The 15,040-nt window shown below is 39.2% G+C and overlaps 1 protein-coding gene across 1 annotated transcript; it reads right to left on the minus strand.

Moving 5' to 3' along the window:
• Positions 1–1,620: 1,620 nt before the first annotated feature.
• On the minus strand, positions 1,621–6,518 carry ccka (cholecystokinin a). Its single transcript, XM_085290988.1, has 4 exons — positions 6,419–6,518; positions 4,296–4,375; positions 3,857–4,040; positions 1,621–3,301 (listed from the first exon to the last, which is right to left on the minus strand). Exons 1-4 carry the CDS (start codon positions 6,516–6,518, stop codon positions 3,168–3,170), a joined length of 498 nt encoding a protein of 165 aa, XP_085147114.1. The 3' UTR covers positions 1,621–3,167.
• Positions 6,519–15,040: the final 8,522 nt, after the last annotated feature.

A 15,040-nucleotide genomic window follows, 5' to 3' on the forward strand; every position in this document is an offset into this window, starting at 1 on the left:
AGTGATGGGCGCAACAGGGTACGAAGAGAGGCAGATGAAGTGATGCACCCATCATGCCTACTGTACAAGTCTGTGGGGGCAGTGCTGTGATCTGGGGTTGGGGTCTGTGTGTGTTTCAGGTACTGCCCTCTCAAAGACTGAATGAACCAGCATTACAGCCATGGGTCATTGTGAGCATCACAGGGAAGGTTGAAGCCGCCCACTGCACCTGTAAGGCCGGAGTCCCGGAGACCTGCACCCATGTCGCTGCTCTTCTGTTTAATGTAGAAGCAACAGTGTTGATCTGTGGCACAAGGACTGTTACAGATGAACCTGCATACTGGGTTTTGCTGGGTAATGTGACCAAGATACAGCCAGAGGTTGGCCATAAGATAGACTTCTCCTCTTCAGCTGCCCAAAAAAGGCTCTTGATCAAAACATAAACAGACCATCCGTATTGAAAGGTAAAAGAAAAAACACTATCATCATCAATACAAGATGTTGGTAAAAAAAAAATTATCCAACACTGAATGGAAATAAATCTTGTGACATTGCAGAAGCTTATTGAAACAATGCCACAGCGAATGCCTGCTGTAATCAAAGCTAAGCCAGGTAGTGTATCTTAGTAATTGTGAGACTTCTTCTTCAAAATGGTTCACTTATCTCATGGCCTCACTGGTCCAACTTCCAGTAGATTTGAATGAATCACAAGTAAGCCTGCAATCTGGGACAGAAGTACTCTATTGTGATAATATTTTAGTGTAAGGTCTTTAAGCTATGATGGGATTTTTCATTGTCATAACATCATAACTAATATTGGTAAGTTAATATCACAGTAAGTTGATAAATCTATGAATGATTATCTGTCTCTCTGCATTGGTCCTGTAACAGGCGACCTGTTCGGGGTGTCTCCTCTCGCTCTATGGCAGCTGGGGTCAGTTCCAGCCTCCCCGTGACTTTAAATTGGATAAACGGAAGAGAATTCCTTTCCACGTGTTCATCAAAGAGCACCTATCAGTATATTTATATCACTTTTGCCAGTTTCGCACACAAAGACTTCAAGTACAAATTTAATTAGAAACAGAGCCAGAGTTTAATTTGTCTTTCTGTTTTCATATTTGTGAGGAAGATAATTTTTTATTTTGCCCCTCATCAGCATTTAGTTCATTTCACCAGGAGATTTGTTTTTATTATTTTAGGGCTTTTTATTTTATTCACAGTACTCATCCTAACTTCATTGCATTAGGACTAACAGATCATTAACATAATCCACTTTAATTAATCCCCAGGCACGAACACAAACACTTTTAAAGGCAAAATGAGCTCTTTGAGACTTAAGTCTGATTTAAATTATAACCTTTTCTAGCTACCAGCTCCTTTGTCCCAATGCTAATCCCGGGAAAGCTATTTTACTTATAGTGGGCACAAATGAAAATGTTTTGGCTTTCTTTTGCTGAAATCCCACACTGGGTTGCACCAAAGGTTTGTAAAAAAAAGAGACATCCATTCTTTCTCTTCTGCAGTGATCAAATCTAACACTATATAGAGAACTGCCCCACCACCTGTGCCCTGAAACCATAAGATCATGAGACTGAAAAGAAAGCGTTTGAATTTCTTGCTGACATTGGAGGAAAACAAAGCTTTATTTGGAGTTTCACTGAATCTGTAGAAACAAATGATTTAATACAGAGAGTTAACCTTTATATATAATAAAGGCCGTTAAAAAAAGAAAAGAAAAGATTTCTAATCTGTAGATTTAATATCTGCAGCATCCTGATGTTATTGTGTCTGCCACTGAAGTCCATTATGCAAAGTCAGGGAGACTCCCAGGTATCAAACAGACAACACTTTGTGCTTGTCAAAACCTGTTTTGCCCTTTTCACACTGCAGCAGCCTGCCATGTTAGCCACTTTTCACCCAGTTCTCCCAGTTTCTAGCACGATCAAAGATTTTTGAATGATGTGTCACATTCAGTGTTGAGCATGGTGTGATATGAAACAACATGCTTTTTATTGTTGTGTCGTTTTTGTTTTTTTATTGTGTAATTTTATGAAGATTAGTTTGCAGAGGACACCTTAAGGGCACATTAAAAGTCTACAGATACATTCATACAGTAACGCTCAGTAAAATTAAGCATTTTAACAGTACTTTAAAATACGAATGTCTAAATCCTAAGACACTGATTTTTCTCACTGGAAATATATTTAAAGGGTGTTATGTTTAACAGCTTTTTGTAATTTTTGCCTTTTAACAGTTGAAGTTGTTGGACTTACAGTGCTAAACAAATTAATTAGATCTCCACCCAGTGTAAGTTTAATGTCACAGAAGCCCTAAATTAACAATACTGGTAATTGCCAAAATCATTTTTAATGTTTCTGTAATGGGTTAATCCAGCAGCATATTAATCGAAATGATGTTTTTAGTGCAGTTCTCAGAGCACTGGCTTAAATTTAGTCATATAAACATGATTTATTGCAGACTAAATGATAATCTTTTTTAGTTTTAAACAAGTTTTGACTCATTGCTAAAATATTTGTGATTTCTTAGTTAAGCTCTGTATATCCACTGAAATGGAAATGTGGCATTTCCCATTGTTATACCAGACCTACTGTTTCTTCACTGATCTGTTAACACCAAAAAGCTAACATTGCATTTGTCAAAAACAACTTAACTAACAATGAATTTATGGTAACAAGCATCTGCTGTGTAACCAATGTCTAATAGCATTAGCAGATCGTGAGCTACTCATGTAACTTTAAGTAAGAAAGTACTGCCAAACAAATTAAAAACTCTATGCTGGTTAGAAAATTACAGTGACCCCATATTTTAAGAAATCAAAACACCTTTTTTCCATGAAAAAACTTTTTTTGTGACTCATTTTTAGTGATTACCATCCAAACCACAGAGAGAGTGAGGGACTAAGAAAGCACTGCGGGATGGACAAGCATTGCTACCTTTGGTCTTAACAGCAACACAGATATACAATAATGTGCCGTAAGTTTTGGATTGAAGTTTGTGGTTCGTAGATTGAAGGATATGTGCTGAGATATACTTCTCACTAAGTCAGCTCTGGTGGGCTGAGAGTGCAGTGTGAAAAGGGCTCCAGGTTTTTTAAAATAAAAACTTTAACTGGTGATGTTGGAGGTTTTGGGCTCAGCGTTCGAAGAAACAAAGCCGTGCCTTCAGGACTAGTATTCGTACTCCTCTGCACTACGCCGTCCGAAGTCCATCCAGCCGAGATAATCTCTGTCCTTTATCCTGTGGTTGGGGGGGAGACCACTGGCTCTGCTGCTGAGGGAGGATCTGGTGTGGTAGGCAGAGCCTAGAGGAGACATGGATGAAACAAACTAAACAAAAGAAAACATTCACTGCATTTCATAAAACTTATGTTGTTCTTCTTTTTTTTTTTAAACTACCCATACTGTATGATAATAATATACGGTCTATCTTCCAAATGGCACTGTTGATCTAACTCATGCTGACTCGCTGTGTTTCTATTTCTGTCCATGAGCTCAGCAGGTCTCGTAGTCACACAGCGTTTACTTGAAAGAAAAAAACCGATGCGCGGTGACAGAGGAAGCAGAGAGTGAGGTCAGGAGGTAGGCAGACGACTATGATAGAGGGCGCAGGCAGAAATGTTAGGGGAGTAGCAAGCGTGGAAAGATGAAGAGAGGAGGCCAGAGGGAGGTGGGAAATGCCAGATGGTGGGACTGAAACACAGCATGAATGAACGCAAGCTGCAGAAGGATGGATGTGAGGAAGAGGGAAATATGAGCATGTAATGAGATGACAAGTAAAGGGAAAAGGGAAAGGCGGTCATTTTATTTTCTCTTCCCATCCTTTGTTCTCTTATTCTGTATCGGCAGTCTGATCACACCTTTCCTAGAGATGAGTCTGGCCAGAAGCTGGTTCAGGCTGTCTGGAGTGTCTGCATCCTCTTGGTGCTGGCTGTAGTTGATAAGATGCCCTGAGAGGGGCGCTGGAGCGGAGCGAGCCTGCCGTTTCAGGCTGGGAGAAGGGAGAGATCCGCTGCCTGAGAGAAGAGCCGTACTTTCAGCTGTCTGTGGAGAAAATGACACATTTATGAAATAACACATTTAAAAAGTAATAAAAAAAAAAAAATTCAAATGAAAAAAAATATTTATCCTCCAGTGGAAAATTGAATCCAATTGTACCACGTGGAGGCAATTTAGACATTAAAGTTTGTAATCAGGGTCCTACTCCACTTCCCTTAATTGGCAATGTACGCGCTGTTTAGCTCTGCATAATGTGTGTGTGTGTGTGTGTGTGTGTGTGTGTGTGTGTGTGTGTCTTACAATTGATTGTGAAGGCAGACTCAGGGAACCACTGGACAAAGCAGCCAGGATAACACAAACACAGATGCCTACAGTCATGGCTGGATGGAGAGACAGGGAGAGAATAACAGTTAAACAAACTCAATAGCACATTTCCAGTTAGTCTTTATTTGCTCTTTACTGCCTCTCATCTGCCCTCTTCTCTCTTTCTGTCTCACCTCAGCTTGCTAAGGGAAAACAAACCAATGCAGGCAATATTGGCTTTGCAAAAAGCAGCAATAAATCAATTTAAGGTCATTTAAACACATCGGGTGAGAAAGAGATGACTCTTTAATGGTTCTGCCTCGAACTACAGCAAACATTATTTCATGTTTCATAAATACTCTCCTGCTCTGCCTGTGACAGAACGGCTTCATGTTTACACACAGACACATACATGTATATGTATGTGCTGTTTGGAGTTGCGGTCTCTATAGTCGAATGTTGATCTATGTGCTGTTTTTTGAACGGGGCTCACAGGACAGTCGGTGTCACACAGAATCAATACATGAAGTTTACTCACACTGAAAGCAGAGGCATGAAACCTTTTTAACCCCTCATGTAAATACATATAATATTATTAAACATAATAATAAATACATTTATAGATGTTTCTTATTAATTTGGTTAGAAGATCATTTTGATGATTTATTTATTTTATTTTGATCTTGAAGCCTGCCAAAGCAGCATATTATCTTTGATGAATAATGTTTTACTCCCGAAATTTATTTCCAAAGGAAAATGAGTTAAAGTGGATAATTAGATAAAACCAACAGCAAAAGCTGCTTGGAGGCTTTCCATCTCAGATAAATCAAAAACCCCACTGCCTCAGTCTGTCACAGTGTTACAGCGCTCTGCTGCGTCTCTCTGTGTTAATATATTTACTAAGTCAAGGATGATCTTTTTACAGCCCATAAACACCAGAACATAGATATGCAGGAGAGCATAACTTTGCCATGGTTTCTACCTTTGCAGAACAAATAAAAAAATAAGTGTTTTAGATTTTTCATTTATTTTATGTACTGAGTCTTTGTTCTTAGTCTAGATCCTTTTGTACCGTTAACAGTCCAGAACGTCTTCTAGTCGTTGTTCACTGGTCAAATCATTACAGACGTGCAGGTGAAATCGCCCTCCTCTGCAGTTTTAAACCAACTGAAATGGAGAATTTCTTCTTGTGTGATTTTATCACCATAAGTCCAGTGAAACGTTTGGTTTGAATAATTTGTTTAAACGGACACAGCGGTGGTGTAAATAGCCATTCTGCTCATGCTAATATAATTCCTTTTAGCAGCTGGTCATTGTCTCTCAATCATTATGTAATAGGCTGGTAATGATGTGATAATGTAATGTATGTGACAGCTCTCCTCTCCTCTCCTCAGAAAACAAAATGAGAAAATAACACTTTTACCCATCACTACTTAGTTTATACACAGAGATTAAAAAAAAAAAAAAATAGCTCCTATGAAATGTGATGAGGAATTTCTTTCCTACTTTCTTTTAACTCCAACTCTTGGAATGATAATTTTATCCACAACAAAGGTCAAATGATGCTCACAGAACCAGCAGCTTCTGTGAGCATTTAAACACAAACACAGAGTTTTCCTCCAGATAAAAGTTAGGGGCAAAATTAAATTTCTTATGTGGTCATTTGGACACTCAGACATAATTCTCTTTCAGCTCAGCTTTCAGCATGGATCTATTTTTACTCATCTGTTACTTTTTAAAGACTTTTAATCATAAATATTGTATAATCTTTTAATAATTCTGTTTGGCTCGTGTATGAATATAATTTTCTTTCATTAAAACCCACCACTCACTTAAATAAAGAGAAGAAAAGATCCACTGTAATAAACATTTCATTTGTGCTCTAAAAAGGCAAAAGAAGAAAACGACATATAGATGGATAACTATCTATATAAATACCAGTCCAGTCTTTACTTGTCTACAGTATTCTCATTTTCAGTGTATAAATAACTGAAAATGAGGGGACAGGACACCTCAAAGCATTAGTGAGTGTGTGTAACCATCCTCCTGTGACAGGAAAACAGAGAAATAAAATGAAGTTTGAAAATGAAACAAACTGCAGAGAATATTTTAAACCTTACCTGCAGCTGTTGAAGTAAACCAGGAGAGGCTGATTTGAAAATAGTGAGCTTTGCTCCACTGATGAGGCTGTGACTGAGTATGAGATTGAGAGAAGACCATACTTTATACTGACAGAGAGGGAGGGGGAGGAGCCTCGGCCTGTGGGAGGAGCCTGGTGCTGGTGCAGAAAGTGACAGCGCTGACGCCAGTGAAGACACAAACATGCATGTAAACTTAGAAAGCATAATGAACGCTCACACACACTTCCACATGTACCCACGCCAATCTAGGAGAGAGAGGATTGGGACAAAGGTGGCAGCTTTAAATACACCTGTGACTGAAAATGAGGGGTTAGTATTTTGAATCCAGTAAAGAGACGCTTTGGGGATCTTTAACTGGTTTGCTGTAGATGATAACAAACTTGCAGGTCAGTGCCTTCGCCAGCTGCAGCGAGGCTCTAACAGCTTTAGCTGATCAAAAGCAGGGACACTGTTCATGTCTGACGGCCTGAAAATCATCCTGGGACTATCTTTTCTTTTTTCCACTGATGATCTCTGATGAAATTATGACAGAATGAAGTGGAGAAGAATGAAACTCTGAGACTTCTAACGAAGCCTTTTGGTGTCATGCACATGGATCCACTGTAATCTCGTGGATGTGTCATGCAATCAAACAGACGTGAGTGTTAAAGATCAGAAACACATACGGTACTTGCTTATATTATCTCCTGTCTGAGTGTGTACCTTCATCAGCGATGAATGTGTATGAGCTCTGTGTACAACAGCTTTTCTTTAAACAGTAAAAACATCCCCAGTGTCTTCTTGGCATCTTTAAATTGTTTAATTAAATAGAAGTGGGATCATTTTGTCAATCTATGAAGTACTTAATTAAAGAAAAAATCCGAATCACAGCTTGTGGGTACAGCACTTATACACGAAACAGTGATGCACTGGCTATGAGTGTGAATATGTAGGGTTTATATAACACATGTGGAAGTTTTGAAATAAAATTCTGCTTTTTAATGTTTGATTAAAAATAAATAAAGTAAAATAACATAAAAATTCAGTGTCTCTGAAGGCCAGAATGAAAGTAACAGCATGAGGATCCCTTTCATATATATTTTACAGATTCGAACGCTGGAATAATAACACCCTGAAGTGCAAACTGTGCTTTTAAAAGTTCATTAAAACCTAATGATCTATTTTAGCTATCATCAAATTGTCTGAGTCAAAGGATTCATTTTACAACGTTGTTGTTTGCTGGAGCTGAAACATACAGGACTCAGGTACATTACACCTGTTGGGTAGATATAAATGGCTGCTTGCTTGCAGCATTTTTGTGAATCCTGTTAAATTCTTCAGTAGTTCAGGTACCGCTGAGTTTACAGAAAGGTATTAAAGTACTTTTGAAACATATTTTCACTCTCTGGCTCTTCCTTGAAAATCTAACTCCCCTGCGGATGCATCCTGGACCTTTAAACATATAAAGTTCTTTATTGCAGCTCCCTTTTGTTATGAAATGTTGCTTAATGTCAGTAAAGCCAGTGGACCTGCACAAATTAAAATAAACTAATATTTGCACAATACTGTACACCAATCATTCACTTGCTGTATATGAACAATAGATTTTAGCCATTCTCTGTCATTCTCTGTTGCGCTGGTCTTCATTTCTCATTCAGTAACTGTGTCAGACTGTTCTTTTTCCATTTATTTTCCTATTCAGACTTTTTATTTTATTTTATGTGAGCTGTGACCTGGCACCGGGAGGATATTTAAAGTAATTTTTTTTTTTACCCAGCAGCGCAGTCCCACCTCTGAAATGAGGAAAACGTATCTTTCAATTCAAACCTGCAAAAAAGAAATCAAAGATGTGTCAGAAAGTTGAGAGAGGATTGTGAGCTAGCTCCCTTTCACTCAAATTACACCAAGGTCTGACACTGTCAGATGTGGGAGGCTGCCAGTGGACAGTCTGAGTCTGTCCCGGGTGTGATTTAGCTCTTTAGCACTATGTTAATAAGGCTGCCATATGTCTGTCTCATAACACTGCCATGAACTTTTTGATCAGGCACGCACCTGTAGGCTGATACTCGTGCCCCTCTGCCCTCTGTCAAAGACAAACACCGCACTCACTTTGTGTTTTAAATAAGAATTCATAGATTTTGAGGTATCAAGTGGGCAGATGTCAAGAGACAACTGGAAGCTCACTAATCCACTACCCTCTCACAGGATTTCATTACAAAAGTCAGCCTGTAAGCCTCATCAGACAGGTTCTCTCTGTTATTGGGGAGGAAAAAAATGAATGTGAATTAAAAGCCAGAAAACAGAAAGAAAGTTTTTATGGCTTTTCTTCTCAAATATAGGAAAACAAACAGGGACTGCAAATTTTTAAGCTAACGCTGACTTTTCAGACCATGTCAACATTTAGCAGCTGTGCAACACAAACCAGAATAACTGATTTCCACAAAGTAGAAGAAGATTATATATGTGTTTGTGATGTAATTAAAAATGACAGTCAACGGAAATAGTGAGGGTGAGGCCGAGGTCAGGAAGTGTTAAGAAAAAACATTAGGGCAACTCAAAATGCACCGTTTGACTGCAAAACATATTTCAGGAGCCCTAGCAGCCTTCTTGACAGCCACACTTCACCTGAGACCATTTCTGATGAGGCTTCAGTAGATGGATCAACAGAATGGCCAGATGTATCTCTGAGGTCCTGTGTCAATATTTGTTTTCTGCACAGCATGCCAGAATATAAAAGTCATAGGCCAACAGCACTTTGAGAATCACCGTGTTAAAAAATGCTATTTTATGTATTTTTCTGCTACCTTTGGCTTTTATCGTAGATTCAGTCAAAGAAATAGGAAAAATCTAACAGTGGGAAATTAAGTGGTTCTTTGCTGAGTTTTCTGTTATGTGCGGACACAACGATGAATGATCGTTGAGTTAGGTGATCCCTTGAGTTAGGTGTGTCATGTGTCATGCTAGAGTGATTCATAGGTCAGCGTCAACTGATTCAAGCAACAATAAAAAAAAAATCTATGAAAATGATGAGGTAAAATGAGAAACGACTGCTCACCCGCCCACCTCTTAATGTGAAAACTGCAAATGCTACAACTAACTTTAGACCAAACTGTGGAAGTGGGTTTGTGTAATGAAGTGTTGTATTTACAAGCTCAGATTACCTCTTGTGCATCAGTCACACACAAAGTTAGAAATCGGGGTATTTTTCTGCCCATGCTGCAACACCAGGCCCAACCTAAAGGACCGCTCCGCCGACGACGGCTGAATCACTTCACCAACTAAAGTTTGCCTGTTGGTTTGAAGTTTGAACTCTTTCAGTTGCTTGCATGTTGGTGCCTGTGCTGCTCTGTGTCAGTCTGAGTGAAGGCATTTGCTCTCTGCTAACTAGCTGCTACTTTGTATCTGCCATCTGCCTAAGCCATGTGCAAATTTTCCATTTCTTCTGGTTCCCACTCTGCATGCTCATTATGGTGATTTATGCTGTGGTAAAATATAACCAGGCTGAAATGAACCCCGAGGGGTTCTTGCCTGCTTTGGCTGAATGGATGAGTGCAAACTTTGGTTAAGGGGTTATATTATGTGTTGGGCTTTAGTGATGTAAACGTAACATTAGTTTTTCATTACTCCCATCGTCATGTTTATGTATTTTTGGATTAGTCAATCAAACATTTCTCATAGAAAAACCTGCAGCTTAGAAGTCGACAACATCAGTCAGGCATAGTTAGAGTCAGATTGACATATTATTCTTCATCTAATTTCCAACAAACAGCTCAGCTCCAGTTCTGTGGTTGATGCTGTCGTCACTCTCTCTGCCATTCTGAGCTTAAACACATGCATTCATGAGTCTGGCTCTATGAACCATTTGATAATAAGAGATTCTTTGCAGACTGTTTGAAATTCATACCTAGCATACCTGCTTCTGCATATTGGATGAGCTGCAATCTCATTGCAGTAGACAGACAGTGGATATTCTTCCCCGTGGTATTAAGTTCACAGGAAGGGGATGGCTACATAATGTCTTCATGGTTTTGGATTCTGCTTTGGTTATGATTGTATTTTTGTGGATCTCTGATGCCGTAAACTTGAGTTGATCCTGGACTTTAAATGCCAGCTCTTTATGGAACTTGGAGCATAATAATTACCACAGGAAAGACAAGAAAAAGCGATTATAACAGCATAAATATTGCAAAAAGCAGCATCCAATACCAGTTTTGGTACTGAACACAGATTTGTCCTGATGCCAAGTTCACTAAGAATCACTTACAACATGTTGCGTTAATCTTCAGTGATTATTCTGCCTTTTTAAAAAATAAAATACCCAAACAAGGTGTTCCACACAGGCCTGTGGCTCATAATGACATCACTTCTCAAAGGAAACATACATGCACACAGATTTTTAAGGAATGTATTCATATTTATTCTCTCTGTCTCTCCTCCTGCCAGCGGGTACTTGATTTAATTGCACTCTTGTGGTGTATGGGTCACAAACCTCTTCAGTAGATGGACCCTCCATTCTTTAATTAACTGGTGCGTTTTCTATTGTTGGACATGAAGGGAAGGTTGGGTGCAGAGATGAGCACAGAGGTGGGGAGTGAGAGGGGGCAAAAATGATGATGATTATTAAGCATTAACTACATACACTTAAAAACATGCTGATTGCTGATGGAAACAGTTAGATGCTTTTTTTTTTTTTACTGGTAAAGGTTTTTTTTGCAGCCATGTGAAGACAAAGGCAAAATAATGAAATAAAAAACTGGGAGCTCAAGGAATGAGCAAGAATTTCATCTTCTTCAGCATCTGGATAGTTTCAGTGGCTTTTTTTAACCTCCAAAGTCTTCTTCAAATGTACAGAAGTTTCTCCTTTTCTAAACTTTTAGCCAACTATGACCGAGGGTGTCATGATGAAGTATCTTTTATCTGGAGTTTAAACACATGTAATCCTGGAAGCTGCTGGGACAACATGAGCAAAAGCTTCCAGGCAGACCCAGCAAAATCATTTTTCACAGAAACAGGAAAGGAACAGGAAAAAACTTCAGAAAACTTTGGGACCATCAGGTGGGAACACTGCAGCACACAACTGGAGATCGTTTGTCTGCTATTTCCTCACTACAGGAAACAATAAGTTTGATTTCAGGTGATAGAGCTGTCTGACTGGGACATGCAGGAGGTATAATTCGAGATACCGACTCGCTTGCTGTGGATTGTGGTACCAGAGCTGTTCTCTCATTGGTACAATCAGACCGATGGGGGCCATTCAAGTTAAAGGCCATTAAATGTGGAGGTGCAGACGTGCGCTCTGCACATTCATCTTAATCAGTTCTCACAAAGCTGAAATTCAGGATTTTTCTCAGTAGACATCCTTGAGGTTCTTCTACCCTTTGACAAGGACAACAGCGTTTGTACATGTATTATGAGAACTTCTTATTTCTGGTTAATGTAAAAAAACATGCAGTTACACCTTTCTCACTATAGGGTATTAAACAGAGTATTTTTCTTCTATTTCCTTGTTTTATAGTTTTCTTCTTTTAAAATCTTCTTTTATCTTATTCATCTTCTGATATCTTTTATAATCTGCTTCTTCTTCCGTCTTTTTCTTGTTGTCTCTTCTTCTTTTATTCCCAACCTCTATTTCTTCTTCTCCTTTCAATGTTCTCCCTCTCAGCCTGTTAACAAGCTCACATTTTCTCGTTAACCTGAAACATGAGGGAATTCTGAATGAATAGTAAAACCTGTATGGGCAGGCGTGATATAAAAACATGAACATGTTTTTTGTTGTTGTTTTTTATTTTTATTTTTTTTAAGGCAGAATTAATCTGCAGGAAAAAAGAAAGACATTTGCAGCTCCAAGATATGAGAAAGTGCAGTCCTGCCCTTCAGGCAAAGCCATAGTATTTTCCACCTACTGTAAGTTCTGTTCCCCAATACCAATGTTTTGCGACAGAACTGTGGGGGCATTGCGACAATAATGAACAGTAGTTGAGTTATTGTGCGCCTGTGCTGCTGTGTGATGTTATTTGTTCAAGACTGCTTTCTCAGAGGAAATAATCTTACTGAACTTTGCTGCTCTCTCTGATTTTCCACATCGTGGCATCGAAGCTTTCTAGCAAACCTCTAAATCATATTTGTCATTTGCAGGATTGTCTTAATCTGGATAACATCTTGGAACATGGTGATTAAATTCTTTTTCCGATTTGGGGAATTATATGAAAAGCTGTAAGCTATTTGAATTCAAATGAACAATTTGTGAGTCTGGAGCTGCGAGGTCTTATTGAAGCATCTTAAAAATGAGTTTCTCAGGGGAAATAACGTGAGACTACATTCAGCTGCTTTTTTTTTCTCTAATAGGTCCTTTAATCAGTACTAATGCTCCTCTCTGGGCCATAAAAAACAGTGTGTGAGTGTGTAAGTGTGTGCATGTGTACTATCCTGCAGTATCAGTTACATGTGTCGCCCTGTCTGTGCCACTGTGTGTGTAACAGTAATGGTAGAAAGTTCTGCAGCAAGTTAAACAGGGGAAAACTGTGCCCTGTTGATGGCAGAAATATTCATTCGGAAATGTTATTAGATTTTTTTGGGATGTGGGAAATATGTTTAAGTGTTTGAAATTACAGTATTAGCAGACAGGAAGTGCAAAATGCTGTCCTGGGGTGGACTCATTTTGTCTTACATAACCAGCAATAAAACATTTTTAAAAGATGACTGTGTGCTAAACATCACAATCAGGGATTTAGGGAAATATTTCAACCAATGTCTTATCTTATGATGTCACTAAGTTTGAGCAAAATCCTCAAGGCATGAAGCCATTATGTAGCCACCTGCTGTTTGTGTTCTATTATGGGGTCCAGCCAAAACTGAGCTTTGTGGTTTGTTTGCTCTTCTCCAGAGCTCAAACTGGTTCAAGTCAGATTTGTTATCCAGTTAATTTCCTTGATCTGCCTTTATGGTAAAAGCAGGATAGTAACTTCCTTGTGGAAAAATAGGAATTAGGAAAAATGAGGAAAAATAAGTGGTTGTCTGGTGATTACATTACATTTTGTTCTATTCAGGAACCAACTGGTCAACCAGAGGCTGAGCATGCAGCACCCTCGACCTCTGGGCAAACACTTTTGTTCACAAGAAGATTGCACAGTCATCTGTTGGGAGACTACCTGTCTCCAAACAACTCACTGCAATCACTCTCTGACAGACTGCTGAAGGTTTTCAAAGAACTGCCTTCTAATTAATAAACAGACAGATAACATGACAACATGTTGCAGTCAGTCTGAGTCAGTCTGCACCAGTGAGTGCAACTTGTCTGCAATGTGTCTCCTTGCAATAGGAGTTGACTCAACTGGTTGCCAACTGATTCTTTTCTGGTTGTACTGCTATATAAAATCAAGATTACTGCATATTTGCCCAGTTTTGAAATGAATTTGCCATCCTCCAGCAACTACATTACTATGCGTGGAAGAATTTCTAACTTCCAGTTTCTGGTTGTACAACAATGTCACTGGGAAATTTCTGTGTTTGTAGATTTGTGATTTTTGACAGTTTATTACAGTTAATCCATATTATCACAAACAGATTACATGTAATCGGCAGCTTGACCCCAGCCAATTACAAAATGATGAGCTGATTGCAAATTGATAGCAGATTGAGATGATTGCTGTCACGGCTGGGGCAGCAGTCGTGTGGTGGAGTTAAATGAGGACCCAAGATGCAAGAAACGGCTAGATGCAGGTGAGCGTTTTATTTACAAAGGGTGAAATATATACAGAAATGAGGGTGGCGAGGACTGCACAAAGACACGAACCTAAACTGGGACTGTTTTACAACACAAAACTCGAGGACCCGAACAGAGCACAGAGGACAGACACAGGTAGGGCTGATACAACACTCAGGCACTAAACACAAGAACCAAATCCTAAAAACTAAAACCAGAATAAACACAAAACACAAGGTGAAACCAAAAGGAAACACAAAACGCTGGGTCAAAATGACCCAGGATCATGACAATTGCCTTTTTATTGATGCACTAAAGTTTCACTGAATATGAGAACGGACACCGAGTGGTCGTAGAAATAGTTCCTATCTTCAAAACAACCGTTTCAAAGGCAATGAGCTTGGAAATTTATTGCACATTTTGATTAAATGTGCTTGTATCACAGTCTCCAACCACTGTTTTCTCTAATGTGACTGTTCTTCTGGAGTTATTAAATGCCTCCACCCTCCAAGGACAGGAGAGGTGATAATGGTGCATTTAAACCATGTGCAGCCAGCCCAGCCACCTTTTCAATCTTAGGTCTACCACAAAGCTGCTCTGCATGTAATGGCAACTGTGAGAGAGAATATGACGGTGGTGTTGGGTGCTGGGATAGATTTAAAATCACTTAGAAGCCTCACTCTGTTTGTAATGTTTATTCTGAATCAGCAAGGTAGAGAGAAAGGATCTCACTCCTCTATTCCAAACACACCCTCTTCATCGCACCCTCTTCTCTTCTATTTTAGACAATTGTATTGCCAGCCTGAGGCGGTCTGTCACTGGCAGGAAATTGAGAGTTTAGCTGGCTGAATGGAGAAAATGTGTTGAGAGAATTGTGGCAAGCCGCACACACACAAACAGCTGCAAATACTGAGAGAAAT

This window comes from Mchenga conophoros, linkage group LG11 (genome assembly GCF_057382185.1).
Source record: "Mchenga conophoros isolate Kocher_MC1m ecotype Shallow Benthic linkage group LG11, M_conophoros_male_GT1.1, whole genome shotgun sequence".
Classification (NCBI taxonomy): Eukaryota; Metazoa; Chordata; class Actinopteri; order Cichliformes; family Cichlidae; genus Mchenga; species Mchenga conophoros.